Raw genomic sequence first — 16,959 nt, 5'->3', positions numbered from 1 at the left:
ACATACAAATAAGTATTTTACAGTTATAAGGAAGGTGAAACCTTATAGTTAGTCGTTTTATAATTTGATTACGCTATATTTAAAAAGCATATAAGTCATTTCAAGGCTTATTCATACAGTTTTGTTGAATATGAAATACATAATATAAATTATTTCATATTTTTATCATATTTGTACTGTGTACTTGAGCTTGTGTCCTCAAAAGTCACCTCAGCAATTTGTAACTATTTTACCAGAAAGATGAGATTCTTTGAGTATGCAGCATTACTAGTTATTTTTTATGGCCCTCTCATGATGAATCATTACTTTTGGGGATTACATAGATTACATTTTCGAATACATTTAGTTACATTAAGTGTTTTTAAATTCCCATGTATCGAATGAAAAATACAAGTTAAATGGGTTTCCATCGCATTTTCAACTCTACTGATGGCTTTGTCACAAAAACTGTTGTGTTTTATAGCAAATGTGCCAACTCCTGTTTTAGCACATGCGCTCTAGCCAACATTTTGCACCTACATTATGAGATTATTATGGATAAGAGCGATATTATTTGTATTTGTCAAACGGTAGCCAATCATCGATCATCATGTCACCAGAATAAGACCCTCGATATTTATTGGAAAGGAGCTTCAAGCTCATCACCTTGCACATTCACCACCTTGTGAAATTCATAATAATTTATTTAATCTGTAGCCTAATAAACTGCATGCTTTTCCGAGGCGTAGTGGGAGGACCACACAACATATCATCGCTTGACTCAAAGTTTACATCGATATGATGTTTATTATATCAACATTTGCGCATAAAGGCTTTTCCACCGCCATTTCTCTCATAATTAATTTTGACACAAAAAGATCCCACCGTGTCGAACAAACTTTACGTGTTTCTGCGCACGAGTTTAATAATTGATTGAATTTATATAGAGCTTTTCTACCAACTGAGGTACTCAAAGCATTTTACATAGTAAGGGGAAACTAACCTCATCAATGTGTAGCACCCACCTGGGTGATGCATGGCAACCATTTTTGTGCCAGAACGCACATCAGCTGGAGAGAGATATTCAAGTTAGGAACGAGGGGGATGATTAGGTGGTCATGATGGAATGGGGCCAGTTTGGGAATTTAGCCATGACACCAGGGTTAACACCCCTACTCTTAAGATAAGTGGCATGGGATTTTTAATGACCACAGAGAGTCAGGACACGTGTTTAATGTCCCTTCTGAAAGACAGCACCCTATGCAGGGCAATGACCCCTTCACTGCCCTGGGGATCTCCTTAGACCAATGGGAAGAGTGTCCCCTACTGGCTCTCCAACACCACTTCCAGCAGCATCTGGTCTCCCATCCAGGAACTGACCAGGACCAACCCTGTTTAGCTTCAGAGGTAAACCAGCGGTGGGATGCAGCTGGTGCAACGTCGCCATGACATGGACTACAAGCGTTTATCGAGGATTTCTATTGGGGAAGCAGTTTTTGCCTCTCTTCATACTCTTTGATTGCACCTTCCTAGGCCTCACCATTTCACGGGAATTTGCATTTTAATTTGGCCTTACGGAAGAAGAGGAATAATAATAATAATAATGAACGCCAACAAATACAATCGGGTTTCACCAGCTTCGCTGCTAAACCCCTAATGATGTCATGGCATGTCATGTGGACATATATACCTTGTTGCAATATAAGACGAGTAAATTCCACACTAATTCCACACAAGACTATGCATTACACAGGCTGTTTCTGCCAATCAACATCCAGGATCCAAACTACCCGGTTTATAAATAAACGTATAGCATGAGTAAAAATGGGTGGAAAGAATAAATAATATGATTAGCTATTTTGTAGAATATGAATGAACGTATATTCTGCACATTACAAATTACATGCAGTGGGTATGTATTTGAGGGGTTTTCACTAGTTACCACAGCCACAAAGTCAATATTGGCTATATCGTACAAATTCATGAAAATATTTGCTTTTTGGTCTTAATCTAAGGTTAGGATTAGGCGTAAAATTAGGGTTAGGTTTAAAATCAGATTGGAAGAAGATACATTTTAGAAATAGGCGGGGTTTATGACTTTGTGGCTGTGGTAACTAGTGACGACCGTATTTGAGTTATCTTGTCTGCATCAGCGTCCTTCCGGCTTCCAAGACTCGGACCGAAAAAGGGTTGTCACTAGTTACTACAGCCACAAAGTCAAAATTGGCTATATCGTAAAAATTAATGAAAACAAATATTCGCTTTTTGGTCTTAATTCAGGGTGAGGTTAAAAGTGTGGTTAATGTTACGTTTAAAATCACACTATGAGAATAGAAATAGACGGGATTTACATAATTATGACTTTGTGGCTGTGGTAACTAGTGAGCCCAACGGAAAGAAAGCATTGGCTGTGATGCCGCTGGATGATGGCTGCTTTCGGGATCCTAAGTTACGAACACCGGCCACTGAAGCGGCCACGACTCGGACCTCCGGACGTTTATCCTCAAGACCCAAAGCAAAAAGAGGTCAGAGACTTAAATCGTTTCTCAAACCTACGTTGCAAAGAGAAATTGACACAAAGGGCCTAGCTACCGTCGTTATTTGGAAAGGAGTCCCCTTCCCTTAGCTAGCTAGCTACGGTTGCTAACGTTAGTTAGTCCAAGACGGCTATCAGGCCCAAGCCAGTGTCTCTAGCAATAACAATGAACAGCTACTTGGCTTGTCAGTTTGTTAGCTCGCACTGAAAACATCAACCAGGTAGCTTAATAACAGTAGCATTCTAGCTCGTAGTTAGCTAGCCAACCTTTGCTAATTTAACCAAAATGTTAACTTTACGACAAATATAATTTGGCCATATTTCACGTTAGTATTTCTAATTATTGCAGGAACCATTACTTGCATGGGTGCAGATTAGTTCAAACTCGCTTGCATTTCATATAACGTTAGCTAACTATCTACACAACTAGGATTTATTTTGGAGCAGCTTGATCGATATCCAACTAGCTAGTTAACTAGCATACTTAGCAGCTAAGTTAACTAGCTAAATGCCTTCATTTTCACAAATCAAATCGGCGAACGGTTAACAGTACCATTGAGGGTTCTCCCCAGGATTAGTTAATAAGGTGGTGCTGCTAAATACAGCCAGAGAGGACTCAGAGATTTGTGCGTTTTTGAACACCTGTAACTGCCAAAAAATTGCCTTATTTGATAACTTTTTTTTTTACATAGTGGCGCAGCCAGTCCACAAGGTGGCGCAGCGCCTATTACCTTCTTTGGGGAGAATCTTGCATGTTGTGCTTATATAGCTAACGTAAGGATGTATGTGTCTAGCAATTATCATGTACAATGTTTGTCTAGCTAGCTATATATTTTAGCTAACGTGAGTTATTAGTTTAGCTACCAATACCATAGTTAATTAGCTATTTAATTTTAGCTAGCTAACGTTAGCTAGCACTGTCTGGAACTCTCATTTACTGTGCCAGGAGACCATTTTTGTCCAAATTTGCTGTGGGAAACTATTGGTCATGATGTATTTAATTACAGTGACATGTCACTTCACCTTCCAGGCATTTGTGGTATGGGATCCTTAGACTTAGTAAAAAAAGTGCCACCTCTGGTCTCTTGGCCGCCCCACCCCTACGGGAGGTAAACTCACGCTCAGCCCAGTCAAAGCTCTTCTCTGTCCTGGCACCCCTATGGTGGAACTAGCTTCCCCCTGATCCTAGGACAGCAGAGTCCTTGCCCATCTTCCGAAAACATCTGAAAGCCTACCTCTTCTTCGGTTTTGTGTAGCTATTGTCAACTGACTTTTCGTAGCAGGTCTATAAATTATAAATGTTTTTTCCTCTTTGTTATTACCCCTTTTTCTCCCCACTTTCGTGGTATCCAATTGGTAGTTACAGTCTTGTCCCGTCACTGCAACTCCTGTACGGACTCGGGAGAGGCGAAGGTCTTGAGCCATGCGTCCTCCGAAACACAACCCTGCCAAGCCGCACTGCTTCTTGACACACTGCTAGCTTAACCCGGGCCAATTGTGTGCTGCCTCATGGCTCTCCCGGCCACGGCTGGCTGTGACATAGGATCGAACCCACTCAAGCACTGCGATGCAGGGCCTTAGACCGCTGCGCCACTCAGGAGGCCCCCAGGTCTAGAAGAATTTACGCAGCAGGTTAGGAGAAATTTGACAAAAGCTGTATCCCATATAGATATGACCTTCTTCGTAGGGTTTTAGGGCGGACTACATCCAAAAAGTTGTATTGCAGCCCACTAATGGATTAAAAGTATGAAAGAAAACCATACTTGACAGTAGTCTATGGGGCCTGATAGGTAGTATGGCTCGTCACAGCCTTTTATGTAACTCCTTCGCCGAGAAGTCCTCCAATCCCAGAAACCGCTCCGCCGCATCAGGAATGTTGTATGAAACCCTCCCTCTTCAGAGTATTTCCTACTAGCACTAACTTTGCTGATAAAAAAATGTGACTTACTACGACTGTGATATGTGGTTGTCTCACCTATCTCTCTTAAGATGAATGCACTAACTGTAAGTCGCTCTGGATAAGAGCGTCTGCTAAATGACTAAAATGTAAAACTGTAAACTCAATTTAATTATCTAGCTACGCAGTCCCCCAATGAGCTATTCACCATTTATTTTGTAAACAAAGGTGGAGATGTGGCGTCCCGTGCATGTGCTCATTGTGTGACTTCATCAACTGCATGGTCTGAATTTCACGAGAACTAATGTAAATAATTTGTGTTCCAGGATGAATTGACTGCGTTGAATGTGAAACAAGGATTTAATAATCAACCGGCAGTGTCAGGGGATGAACATGGAAGTGCTAAAAATGTCAACTTCAATCCCTCAAAGGTGATCTTCTACTCATTAATGTTTCTCTCTGTATTACATGTAGTGAATCATGATGCATGGTGTATGTACAGTAGGATATTTAGTTAATTGCATACTTCCCTATTACCCCAACAGATTAGTTCAAACTTCAGCAGCATCATTGCAGAGAAGCTGCGTTACAACACATTTCCAGACACAGGCAAACGGAAGCCGCAGGTCAACCAGAAGGACAATTTCTGGCTTGTTACTGCCAGGTCACAGAGCTCTATCAACAACTGGTTTACAGATTTGTCTGGGACTAAACCACTCACCCAGCTGGCCAAGAAGGTAGGACTTTGTACCAAAAACATCCCTGGGGGCCACATTCAGCAGAGCACTACATTGTGAAAGAAATATGTTGTGTTCTGGCCTGGGGTGGTCTAGCGGTCTATGCTGCTGCCTCTGGAGCACATGTACAATGTACCACTGCCAGCATGAGTTCGAATCCGTCTCACTGTTCTTTCAGCACTCTCTTTCCCTTCTTCACCTCTCTATCTCTCACCATTCAATAAACATACAAAATGCCCCAAAAATATATATAAATAAATATGATATGTAGGAAGAACAAGCCTCTCTGACATGTAAACTAAGGAATCGTATTGGCTCTATTAATGAAATTTCAATCTACAAAGTTCGAGAATGTTTACCTACTGAACATGGCCCTACTCTTCCCATGACTAAGTCAACTTTAACCAGAAGCACAAGCACAATATGTCTGCCTTGGGTGAATTATACTGTCTTTACTACATCGCAATTATTAGACTGTCTCTTGACATAATAAAAAATATTCTGCAGCAACATCCTCCATCATACCTTGTTTTGTTAAATTGTGTTGGTGTACCAGGTGCCAATCTTTAGTAAAAAGGAGGAGGTTTTTGGCTACTTGGCCAAGTACACAGTACCTGTGATGCGGTCAGCATGGATGATCAAGATGACCTGTGCGTATCACGCCGCCATCACAGAAACAAAAGTCAAGAAGCGGCACGTGATTGACCCCTGCATAGGTAAGCAAACACTCCTTAAAATATATAGCCTAACCATCCTCCTAGGAATCTCCTTGTATCTCCTGAGTATCTCCTGAGTGGCGCAGTGGTCTAAGGCTCTGCATCGCAGTGCTAACTGTGCCACTAGATCCTGGTTCGAATCCAGGCTCTGTCGCAGCCGGCCGCGACCGGGAGATTCATGGGCGGCGCACAATTGGCCCAGCGTCGTCCAGGGTAGGGGAGGGAATGGCCGGCAGGGATGTAGCTCAGTTGATAGAGCATGGCGTTTGCAACGCCAGGGTTGTGGGTTCGTTTCCCACGGGGGGCCAGTATAAAAAAAATAAAAATATATATGTATTCACTAACTGTAAGTCGCTCTGGATAAGAGCGTCTGCTAAATGACGTAAATGTAATGTAAATGTAGGAACATCATAGATCTTTTTATGGTTGAGCATGTTCCAGCTAACCCCCTATGGCCAAAGCTCCTCATGAATGTAACATTCCAATATCCTGGGTGTGTTCACTGCCATTTAGAAAAGATAAGCTGCTATATCTCTATAATTTTGCTCGGTCATGCTGCATTAACAGGAGCATATGCCATTGGGATGAATTGAACTCTAATGCTATGTTCTTTCTGTCTGCACTGCAGAATGGACTCAGATCATCACTAAGTACCTGTGGGAACAGTTGCAGAAGGTGGCCGAGTTCTACCGCCAGTCTCCCAGCCAGGGCTGTGGCTCTCCTCTCCCGGCCACCTCGGCCGAGGTGGATACGGCAATGAAGCAGTGGGAGTACAACGAGAAGCTGGCCATGTTCATGTTCCAGGTTGGATGGTCCTTTGGTTTGTCTGTTTCTTTGTCTGTTTGCCTGCCTGTGTCAGGTTGCATGTCTGTCTCTCTGTCTGTTTGTCTGCCTGCCTCAACCGGGGACCTATGTATCTGCCTTGTCTGATGAGTTTGTGATAAGCGAAATATATATACATTTTCACTAAACAGTTTGAAATTGATTGAGTTGTTACTTGGTTCGAATTTTGTGACTTTGATGTTAGCTTTTCGTCATTGCATAGCTGTCTGCAATGGCTGTTGTGGTAGTATAGCCCTATTTCACTATTACGTCACTGTATAAACAACGTGCTGCATGCCGGGTTCATTAGGGGGAAAACAGCTAGCAGCTAGCAAGTTAGCTTCTTTTTAGAGGGCCAGTCATTTCTGTGGTAAACTAAACCATGAGGTAAGCGATAAGACATTTTAATGTATGATTTTATGATTAATGCCAGATGCAATCATAGCATGACAAACAAGAAAAAACAGTTCACTTTGGGCATTTTATGATGCTAATCTCTAGCTAGCCCACATACAGTACATTGTTTCCACCGTAACGTACAGTGCCTTCAGAAAGTATTCACACCCCTTGACTTTTTCCACATTTTGTTATAAATTGGGATTAAAATGGATTTTTATTTTTTCATGTTCTACACAAAATACTAATGTCTGTGGATAAGTGGATTCTTATGTAGAAGGGCTGAGGAGCTCAGTTCTGGTGACTCTTTAAAATAACATTCTACTCCAAAATGAAAGAAAATAAGCATGCTGACACCAAAATAGAATTTCCACCTCCAGCAATTAGCCCAATAACACATTGGGGAAATGATTTGTTAAAATGATTTCAACATATTGTGCCATGTACTGTATATACAGTGGGGAAAAAAAGTATTTAGTCAGCCACCAATTGTGCAAGTTCTCCCACTTAAAAAGATGAGAGGCCTGTAATTTTCATCATAAGTACACGTCAACTATGACATACAAATTGAGGGAAAAAAATCCAGAAAATCATATTGTAGGATTTTTAATGAATTTATTTGCAAATTATGGTGGAAAATAAGTATTTGGTCACCTACAAACAAGCAAGATTTCTGGCTCTCACAGACCTGTAACTTCTTCTTTAAGAGGCTCCTCTGTCCTCCACTCGTTACCTGTATTAATGGCACCTGTTTGAACTTGTTATCAGTATAAAAGACACCTGTCCACAACCTCAAACAGTCGCACTCCAAACTCCACTATGGCCAAGACCAAAGAGCTGTCAAAGGACACCAGAAACAAAATTGTAGACCTGCACCAGGCTGGGAAGACTGAATCTGCAATAGGTAAGCAGCTTGGTTTGAAGAAATCAACTGTGGGAGCAATTATTAGGAAATGGAATACATACAAGACCACTGATAATCTCCCTCGATCTGGGGCTCCACGCAAGATCTCACCCCGTGGGGTCAAAATTATCACAAGAACGGTGAGCAAAAATCCCAGAACCACACAGGGGGACCTAGTGAATGACCTGCAGAGAGCTGGGACCAAAGTAACAAAGCCTACCATCAGTAACACACTACGCCGCCAGGGACTCAAATCCTGAGTGTCCCCCTGCTTAAGCCAGTACATGTCCAGGCCCGTCTGAAGTTTGCTAGAGTGTATTTGGATGATCCAGAAGAGGATTGGGAGAATGTCATATGGTCAGATGAAACCAAACTAGAACTTTTTGGTAAAAACTCAACTCGTCGTGTTTGGAGGACAAAGAATACTGAGTTGCATCCAAAGAACACCATACCTACTGTGAAGCATGGGGGTAGAAACATCATGCTTTGGGGCTGTTTTTCTGCAAAGGGACCAGGACGACTGATCCGTGTAAAGGAAAGAATGAATGGGGCCATGTATCGTGAGATTTTGAGTGAAAATCTCCTTCCATCAGCAAGGGCATTGAAGATGAAACGTGGCTGGGTCTTTCAGCATGACAATGATCCCAAACACACCGCCCGGGCAACGAAGGAGTGGCTTCGTAAGAAGCATTTCAAGGTCCTGGAGTGGCCTAGCCAGTCTCCAGATCTCAACCCCATAGAAAATCTTTGGAGGGAGTTGAAAGTCTGTGTTGCCCAGCTACAGCCCCAAAACATCACTGCTCTAGAGGAGATCTGCATGGAGGAATGGGCCAAAATACCAGCAACAGCGTGTGAAAACCTTGTGAAGACTTACAGAAAACGTTTGACCTGTGTCATTGCCAACAAAGGGTATATAACAAAGTATTGAGAAACTTTTGTCATTGACCAAATACTTATTTCCCACCATAATTTGCAAATAAATTCATAAAAAATCCTACAATATGATTTTCTGGAATTTTTTTCCTCATTTTGTCTGTCATAGTTGACGTGTACCTATGATGAAAATTACAGGCCTCTCTCATCTTTTTAAGTGGGAGAACATGCACAATTGGTGGCTGACTAAATACTTTTTTTCCCCACTGTAGCCTATGCAAGGTCCATATTATCAGGTATGCTATTAGCAATAAACATTATCACCTTTAGCCCAACTGATGCAGCAAAGTGCAAATAAATAGGCTGAAGCATGGGGTTGCCTATCTCCATTTACCATATTGGGCTAATCATTAGCCTGATCTCAAATGTGATCTTTTAACTAGTTATTATCATATTGATGAATTTTATGTCCCCAAAAAACGTGCATAAACACTGAATATAATGTAGGCCTACCTGGAAGGGTAACTTGGGGTAAAAAGCCCCCTGCTTGTACTTCTCACAGAAACCACTTGGTCACAATCTTTTCCCCCACTACTCTTGCTCAACAAAAAATATTATCTGTCTCATCACAAAACCCCGGGTTGAAAATGGAGCAATTCGTGCATATTTAGGAGTTGAGAAATAAAGTAGGAATGGAAAGCTGGCATTCCCCTCTTTTTAACAAAAGCCATTACAACTGCTGTTTTTGCGATTGCAAGGTTATTATTTTTGTGTCCCCAATTGGTAGTTAGTCTTGTCCCATCGCTGCAACTCCCCTGTGGACTCGGGAGAGGCGAAGGTCGAGAGCCATGCGTCCTCCGAAACACGAACCTGCCAAGCCGCACTGCTTCTTGACACACTGATCGCTTAACCTGGAAGCCAGCCGCACCAATGTGTCGGAAGAAACACCGTCCAGCTGGCGATGGGACCCTCGCCTAACCCAGATGACACTGGGCCAATTGTGCGCCGCCTCATGGGTCTCCCGGTCACGGCCGGGACGTCACACAGCCTGGGATTGAACCCGGGTCTGTAGTGACACCTCAAGCACTGCGATGTAATGCCTAAGACCGCTGCGCCACTCGGGAGGCCAACAATTGCAAGAATTGTGGTGCATTGACTGCTTGTCAGAATGCATGTTTCCCTCCCAATGGCACTTATAACATGAATGCGCCACGAGAGGAATATATATCTAGCATAGAACACAACAACAAGCCTACTAGGTAAATATATAAACTATTCTAATATGGGCTTGTTAGATTTTTCTATTAATTACTCGTTTTGTTTGCGGAGGAAAAGTACATTTGGAATGTTCTAGCATCTTCAAAATGCGCCTCAGCGGAAATATTTGTTAATGTTCCATATAGTTTTTTGTTGCGTGGCGGCAATGATTTTGCCGTGGCGCAGCACCACATCAAAATGAGTGCAGTGTAAACGCTGCCTTGTGGTGAAATCCCTGAGCAGTTTCCTTCCTCTCCGGCAACTGAGTTAGGAAGGACGCATGTATCTTTGTAGTGACTGGGTGTATTAATACACCATCCAAGGCGTAATTAATAACTTCACCATGCTCAATGTGATATTCAGTGCTTTTTAAAGTTTTACCCATCTACTAATAGGTGCCCTGCTTTGCGAGGCATTTGAAAACCTCCCTGGTCTTTATGGTTGAATCTGTGCTTGAAATTCACTACTCTACTGAGGGACCTTACAGATAATTGTATGTGTGCAAAAATCATGTTAACCACTATTATTGCAACTTATTATGTGACTTGTTAAGCAAATGTTTTACTACTGAAGATATTTATGCTTGCCATAAGAAAGGGGTTGAATACTTACTGACTCAAGACATTTCAGCTTTTAATTCTTTATTAATTTGTAAAAAATCAAATAAATCCACTTTGACATGGTGGGGTATTGTGTGTAGATCAGTGGCACAAAATGTTCAATTCAGGCTGTAACACAACAAAATGTGCAATAAGTCAAGGGGTGTGAATACTTTCTGAAGGCACTTTAATAGTGAAATGGGGTAGCCGGCATCATACACCACATTCTTTACACTGACGTAATAGTGAAATGAGGTAATTTCATAGGGTTAACTTACCCTAAATACTTCATGCTGTAGAAGGCCAAGCAATAACAAACGGTTGTTTGCTTGTATCCAGGATGGCATGCTAGACAGACACGAGTTCCTCACGTGGGTGTTGGAATGCTTTGAGAAGGTCCGACCTGGAGAAGATGAGCTTCTGAAGCTGCTACTGCCCCTCCTGCTACAGGTAAATGCCTATATACTATCCATCATCTTAATAATTTGGTGGGTGCTTATATTTGTCCTATTTCACATAAGTGTGTATTGGAAATATGTTTTTTTTTGCATATCCCAACTCCTCCTGAGACACCCTCAGAGAGTGGGGTCACGGCCAGGGTCTGCCATTATCAACAGAGCATTTAGGGTTAAGTGCCTTGCATGAGCACATGTTTCACCTAGTCAGCGCTTGGATTTGAACTAGCAACCTCTAAGTTACTGGCCTAATGCTGTAACCACTAGGCTATCTTTCTCTTACTGCAGTGATGGATTTCATTCTCCAAGTTACAAACCACATATTTCATGTGGAAGGTGTAACTTAAGGAGACACTCACAGAGATGTAATTTATCTTAATGAATCAGGAAATGTCCAGGTTTTTTGACATCCTCTAATTGTACAGTTGGGGGCATTATAAGCTACTTTTTCAAACGACCTTTGGTGCAGCAATGGTACATTGTTAATGTGACAAACTCTCTCGCAGGGTGACACCAAACACGAAGTTCATTAGCAATCATCTAACATTAACCTATGTAACGAAAAACATTTCAGAAATATGCCCCTGCCGGTACAGTTTAATCCACTTTGAAGCAAATGTATTTACCTGCACTGCGTTACAGCTTAACTTTTACAGGTTAGTCATTGAAGCTGACCTAGCTACCCTCTCCTCCGTTTTTCCCTGTATTCCATTGTTGTGATCACATATCAGCTCTGAAGAGTGGGTACTGACCTTGTGAGTCGTGTGCCCTCCATCAGTACTCAGGGGAGTTTGTGCAGTCGGCCTACCTGTCCCGGAGGCTGGCCTATTTCTGCACGCGACGCCTCAACCTGCTGCTAAGCGACGGGAGCCTGGGGCCCGGAGCCGGGGGACACCCGGCCCACAGCATCCTGGCACAGCCAGGGAACGCCCTGCCGCCCACGCCCACCTCCCAGCCCGCAGGGGGCAATCAGCCCCAGACCCCCTTCACAGACTTCTACATCTGCCCCCAACACAGGCCCTTGGTGTTTGGGCTCAGCTGCATGCTACAGGTACACAAAAAACACACTCCATAGCCTTTCCACTGAACTGAATGGATTGCCTAATACTGCTACTGCAGTACTATTATACTACTATTAATATTACTGTTAAGCCATAAGGCTAGTATAGTACATGGCTAAGTTGGTAATCTAGCTCTGGTAAAATGTTCACTGTTGTGATTGTTCCTGATTAAATTCTATTGTAGATTACATTTTTCCATATTGTAATAAACTGGATAGGTGCAGTGAAATGGGTTGTTTTACAGGGGCAGCCATAGTAGTATGGCGCCCCTGGAGCAAATTAGGGTTAAGTGCCTTGTTTAAGGACACATTGACAGATATTTAACCTTGTCGGCTCGGGTATTCAAACCGGTGACCTTTCGGTTACTGGCCCAACGCTCTAACTGCTAGGCTACCTGCCGCCCTATTGTCAACCACATCCCTAAATTCTTCTTCTCCTCGTCTTCATTTCGTCAGAGTATCATGCTATGCTGTCCCAGTGCCCTGGTGTGGCACTACTCTCTGACAGACAGCCGGAACAAGACTGGTTCCCCACTGGACCTACTGCCCATCTCCCCCTCCAACCTGCCCATGCCAGGGGGAAACGGCACCTTTACACAGCAGGTAAGGCCCAGAGTCTGGTTCCTGTCAAGGTTTCTTCCCACCTAGGGAGATATTCCATGCAACTGTACCTTTGGCATTGGGTTTGGATTATGACCCTGCTGATTGCTGCGCAGCACTTTGAGACTAATGCATTTGTCGATTGATTGAAAGTGATTTTAAATATTGACTGGCTTTCATCAAGCTGCCTACTCAACAAAAATCTTTATAAACTGTAACCAGTGCCTGCAACCTGGTTCAGGTATCAGTCAACCTACCAGGGTAGTTACAAACAGCACAGGAATGAAATTATCAACATGTATTGATCACATCTTTATTAATGCTGCAGAAATTTGCTTGAAAGCAGTGTCCAGATCCATCGGATGTAGTGATCACAATATAGTACCCATACAGTGAGGGGGAAAAAAGTATTTGATCCCCTGCTGATTTTGTACGTTTGCCAACTGACAAAGAAATGATCAGTCTATAATTTTAATGGTAGGTTTATTTGAACAGTGAGAGACAGAATAACAACAAAAAAATCCAGAAAAACGCATTTCAAAAATGTTATAAATTGATTTGCATTTTAATGAGGGAAATAAGTATTTGACCCCCTCTCAATCAGAAAGATTTCTGGCTCCCGGGTTTCTTTTATACAGGTAACGAGCTGAGATTAGGAGCACACTCTTAAAGGGAGTGCTCCTAATCTCAGTTTGTTACCTGTATAAAAGACACCTTTCCACAGAAGCAATCAATCAATCAGATTCCAAACTCTCCACCATGGCCAAGACCAAAGAGCTCTCCAAGGATGTCAGGGACAAGATTGTAGACCTACACAAGGCTGGAATGGGCTACAAGACCATCGCCAAGCAGCTTGGTGAGAAGGTGACAACAGTTGGTGCGATTATTCGCAAATGGAAGAAACACAAAAGAACTGTCAATCTCCCTCGGCCTGGGGCTCCATGCAAGATCTCACCTCGTGGAGTTGCAATGATCATGAGAACGGTGAGGAATCAGCCCAGAACTACACGGGAGGATCTTGTCAATGATCTCAAGGCAGCTGGGACCATAGTCAGCAAGAAAACAATTGGTAACACTCTACGCCGTGAAGGACTGAAATCCTGCAGCGTCCGCAAGGTCCCCCTGCTCAAGAAAGCACATATACATGCCCGTCTGAAGTTGAACAATGAACATCTGAATGATTCAGAGGAGAACTGGGTGAAAGTGTTGTGGTCAGATGAGACCAAAATTGAGCTCTTTGGCATCAACTCAACTCGCCGTGTTTGGAGGAGGAGGAATGCTGCCTATGACCCCAAGAACACCATCCCCACCGTCAAACATGGAGGTGGAAACATTATGCTTTGGGGGTGTTTTTCTGCTAAGGGGACAGGACAACTTCACCGCATCAAAGGGACGATGGACGGGGCCATGTACCGTCAACTCTTGGGTGAGAACCTCCTTCCCGCAGCCAGGGCATTGAAAATGGGTCGTGGATGGGTATTCCAGCATGACAATGACCCAAAACACACGGCCAAGGCAACTAAGGAGTGGCTCAAGAAGAAGCACATTAAGGTCCTGGAGTGGCCTAGCCAGTCTCCAGACCTTAATCCCATAGTAAATCTGTGGAGGGAACTGAAGGTTCGAGTTGCCAAACGTCAGGCTCGAAACCTTAATGACTTGGAGAAGATCTGCAAAGAGGAGTGGGACAAAATCCCTCCTGAGATGTATGCAAACCTGGTGGCCAACTACAAGAAACGTCTGACCTCTGTAATTGCCAACAAGGGTTTTGCTACCAAGTACTAAGTAATGTTTTGCAGAGGGGTCAAATACTTATTTCCCTCCTTAAAATGCAAATCAATTCATAACATTTTTAACATGCGTTTTTTTGGATTTTGTTGTTGTTGTTCTGTCTCTCACTGTTCAAATAAACCTACCATTAAAATTATAGACTGATCATTTCTTTGTCAGTGGGCAAACATACAAAATCAGCAGAGGATCAAATACCTTTTTCCCTCACTGTATCTAGGAAAACTAAAGTTTTAAAGGCTGGGCCTAATATAGTGTATAAGAGGTCATACAATAGGTTTTGTAGTGATTCCTATGTTGTTGATGTAAAGAATATATATGTTGATCCGTGGTGTGTAATGAGGAGCAAACAGACACTGCACTTGACACATTTATGAAATTGCTTATTCCAGTTACTAATAAGCATGCACCCATTAAAAAATTGACTGTAAAAACTGTTGAATCCCTGTGGTTTGATGAGGAATTGAACAATTGTATAGTTGAGAGGGATGAGGCAAAAGGAATGGCAATTAATTCTGGCTGCACAACCGATTGGCAAATGTATTGCAAATTGAGAAATCATGTGACTAAACTGAATAAAAAGAAGAAGAAACTACACTATGAAACTAAGATAAATAACAAAGTATGATTAGTAAAAAGCTTTGGAGCACCTTAAATGAAATTTTGGGGGGGGGGGAAGGCAAATTCAGCTCTATCATTCATTGAATCAGATGGCTCATTCATCACAAAACCCACTGATATTGCCAACTACTTTAATTATTCTTTCATTGGCAAGATTAGCAAATTTAGGCATGACATGCCAGCAACAAATTCTGACACTACACATCCAAGTATATCTGACCAATTTATGAAAGAAAAACATTGTAATTTTGAATTCTGTAAAGTGAGTGTGGAAGAGGTGAAACAATTGTCTATCAACAATGACAAGGCACCGGGGTCTGACAACTTGGATGGAAAATTACTGAGGATGATAGCGGACGATATTGCCACTCCTATTTGCCATATTTTCAATTTAAGCCTACTAGAAAGTGTGTGCCCCCAGGCTAGGAGGGAAGCAAAAGTCATTCTGCTACCTAAGAATAGTAAAGCCCCCTTTACTGGCTCAAACAGCCGACCAATTAGCCTGTTACCAACCCATAGTAAACTTTTGGAAAAAATTGTGTTTGACCAAATACAATGTTATTCTACAGAAAACAAATTGACAACAAACTTTCAGCATGCTTACAGGGAAGGACATTCAACAAGCACATACACAAATGACTGATTATTGGCTGAGAGAAATGTTTAATAAAAAGATTGTGTGGGCTTTGTTGTTCGACTTCAGTGCAGTTTTTGATATTATCGATCATAGTCTGCTGCTGTAAAAACGTATGTGTTATGGCTTTACACCCCCTGCTATATTGTGGATAAAGAGTTACCTGTCTAACAGAACACAGAGGGTGTTCTTTAATGGACGCCTCGCCAACATAATCCAGGTAGAATCAGGAATTCCCCAGGGCAGCTGTCTAGGCCCCTTACTTTCTTCAATCTTTACTAACGACACGAGGAAAGCCAGTGTGTCTATGTATGCGGATGACTAAACACTATACATGTCAGCTAATACAGTGACTGAATTGAGTGCAACACTTAACAAAGAGCTGCAGTTAGTTTCAGAGTGGGTGGCAAGGAATAAGTTAGTCCTAAGTATTTCTAAAACTAAAAGCATTGTATTTGGGACAAATCATTCAACTAAATCTTGTAATAAAAAATGTGGAAATTGAGCAAGTTGAGGTGACAACTGTTTGGAGTAACCCTGGATTATGAACTGTCATGGTCAAAACATATTGATACAACAGAAACTAAGTCTGTCCATAATAAAACGCTGCTCTACCTTCTTAACAGCACTATCAACAAGGCAGGTCCTACAGGCCCTAGTTTTGTCGCACCTGGACTACTGTTCAGTCGTGTGGTCAGCTGCCACAAAAAGGGACTTAGGAAAATTGCAATTGGCTCAGAACAGGGCAGCACGGCTGGCCCTTGGATGTACACAGAGAGCTAATATTAATAATATGCATGTCAATCTCTCCTGGCTCAAAGTGGAGGAGAGATTGACTTCATCACTACTTGTATTTATGAGAGGTATTGACATGTTGAATGCACCGTGCTGTCTGTTTTGAACTACTGGCGCACAGCTCGGACACCCATGCATACCCCACAAGACATGCCACCAGAGGTCTCTTCACGGTCCCCAAGTCCAGAACAGACTTTGGGAGGCGCACAGTACTACATAGAGCCATGACTACATGGAACTCTATTCCACATCAAGTAACTGATGCAAGCAGTAAAATTAGATTGAAAAAAAAC

At 42.4% G+C, this 16,959-nt stretch overlaps 1 protein-coding gene across 1 annotated transcript in view; it reads left to right on the top strand.

Annotated features, from left to right (window-relative positions):
- Positions 1-2,158: 2,158 nt before the first annotated feature.
- The window catches only part of LOC311104730 (mediator of RNA polymerase II transcription subunit 12-like), a 69,046-nt gene continuing 54,245 nt past the window's right edge, over positions 2,159-16,959 (top strand). Inside the window, exons 1-8 of the mRNA XM_084146624.1 lie at positions 2,159-2,504; positions 4,739-4,843; positions 4,958-5,149; positions 5,706-5,865; positions 6,494-6,669; positions 11,056-11,166; positions 11,950-12,222; positions 12,688-12,834. Coding sequence (XP_084002750.1) covers positions 2,403-2,504; positions 4,739-4,843; positions 4,958-5,149; positions 5,706-5,865; positions 6,494-6,669; positions 11,056-11,166; positions 11,950-12,222; positions 12,688-12,834 — 1,266 coding nt within the window. The 5' untranslated portion in view covers positions 2,159-2,402. The remainder of the gene's footprint in view (positions 2,505-4,738; positions 4,844-4,957; positions 5,150-5,705; positions 5,866-6,493; positions 6,670-11,055; positions 11,167-11,949; positions 12,223-12,687; positions 12,835-16,959) is intronic.

Source organism: Coregonus lavaretus, assembly GCF_964263955.1.
Source record: "Coregonus lavaretus genome assembly, chromosome: 29".
Lineage (NCBI taxonomy): Eukaryota > Metazoa > Chordata > Actinopteri > Salmoniformes > Salmonidae > Coregonus > Coregonus lavaretus.
Note: the sequence above shows the minus strand (reverse complement) of the source record. Positions and strands in the feature narration are given on the sequence as shown.